General features: G+C 38.8%; 1 protein-coding gene across 1 annotated transcript in view; it reads right to left on the reverse strand.

The window, feature by feature from the left end:
• The window catches only part of CHD2 (chromodomain helicase DNA binding protein 2), a 144,332-nt gene that overhangs the window by 92,346 nt on the left and 50,299 nt on the right, over nt 1-1,687 (reverse strand). The window contains exon 8 of the mRNA XM_023727811.1: nt 891-1,197. Coding sequence (XP_023583579.1) covers nt 891-1,197 — 307 coding nt within the window. The remainder of the gene's footprint in view (nt 1-890; nt 1,198-1,687) is intronic.

Below are 1,687 nucleotides of genomic sequence, written 5' to 3' on the forward strand. Positions count from 1 at the left end.
TAGGGTTTCCTTGGCTGTTACTTAAAGGAAGCAGACTGCCAGGCCTTTTTCTTCCACAGTACCACTGGGTGGGTTTGGACAGCCAACCTTTAGCACTCAAGAGCAAACCAGTTGTACCACATAGGGACCTTATACCCCTAACGTAGGCATACATACTTTATGAGTAAATATGTGATTTACTAAAGTGGCACATTCTGCATAGTAGTAACACCAGAGTTAAAACCCATCTGTCCCTAATCCTAACACAAAATAACCTGAGAGGTAGGTCTTCAGGGCTGACTTGGTATCTCTTATTACTCAGTTTCGGTTTATGTGTACTGTAGCCCCACATCTCTCTCACACGCAATCTAACACACCCAAAGCTGCAAATAAACTAGAAACACAATGGACTATTACACTTATAGATGTTCTCTAATTGTTTCCTTCGCATCATTTTTGCAATTGTGTAAAACCAAGATTTCTTTTAAGTGTATCCTGACCCAGAGCATTCTAGCATATCAACTCCTCAAAGGTAGGCATAACTAGGCAAATAACAAAGAGCTGAAGATTAAGAGCATGGGCTCTGGACTCAGGCTGCCAGAATTCAAATCCTGGCTCCACCTGCAGAGTTGCTCATTAGCAAATACCGTGCCCTCGCTTTTCCCGCTGTACAACAGGGGTCACGACAGTATAATGTCAAAGCTTTATTGCAAGAATGAAAGAGCTAAGGGGTGTAAAATGGTCACTTAGCATAGTTAATACTATTAAACTCCAAAAACGCAGTGGCTGTATATAAAAATATATAATGACTTCAGGTCAGAATTTTATAAAAAATAGAACTGCAAACAGCTCCATGTTTAGAGGATCAACACAGAATTTCAGATCCTAGATAACTGTGCTCTCCATGCATTATTTAAAAACCTTCCCTTCTCTCAGGCTGCAAACATATTGTTTTAATCCATGATGGAAAATGTACCATTGTTTGATTTCATCCTCTTTCTTCTTGAAGTTCTCTAGTTTTTTCAGGCCCTTCACTTTCTGCTGCTGTAAGGATTCTTCACTCTCCCACGTGCTGTGGATATACGACCAACCCTTCCACTTGATGAGGTACTGGACTTCACCTTCATCCTTTTCAGTGTCAAAGTCACCACTAGGGTCTCCATTAGCTTCAACTGCATAGACAGTAGTAGAAGCTCCAGTTGCTGCAAAAGGATTCGGTTAAACTTTAAAGAGAGTTTATTAAACCAGACCTTGAAATACTTCCCACATACGCAATCTTCTAAAGAGTCTCGTTTTGGATGCAGCACCAAAATACTCTGACTTGAAAAGAGCAGAAACTCAAAACTAACAAAGGATGGGCAAACCCAATTTCTATATTTAATAAAGTATTACAGAATTTGCAAGTGAAATCAAAGAAATCCTTGTGTCCAAACATAATAAAAATGGAACAGCCAACATCCTTTTGTTTTGGTGCCTACTAACTCAGAAAATAAATCCCTTTCTCCAGGAATACCAAGAATAAGTAAAATCAAAATATCTCCTCACCTACCAATAATCTACCCAAAGTTTTCTGCTAACTCGCTTAACCTCAAGTGAAGCCAGAATAAAAAGAAGACAAAAGAAAAGGCATTAAATATTATTTTGGTGTTTCCTTCATAAAAAGGTTGCTTTAAAGCACTGAGTTACAAGATAACTCCGTTGGATATTT

Source organism: Trichechus manatus, unplaced genomic scaffold (assembly GCF_000243295.1).
Source record: "Trichechus manatus latirostris isolate Lorelei unplaced genomic scaffold, TriManLat1.0 scaffold00019, whole genome shotgun sequence".
Classification (NCBI taxonomy): Eukaryota; Metazoa; Chordata; class Mammalia; order Sirenia; family Trichechidae; genus Trichechus; species Trichechus manatus.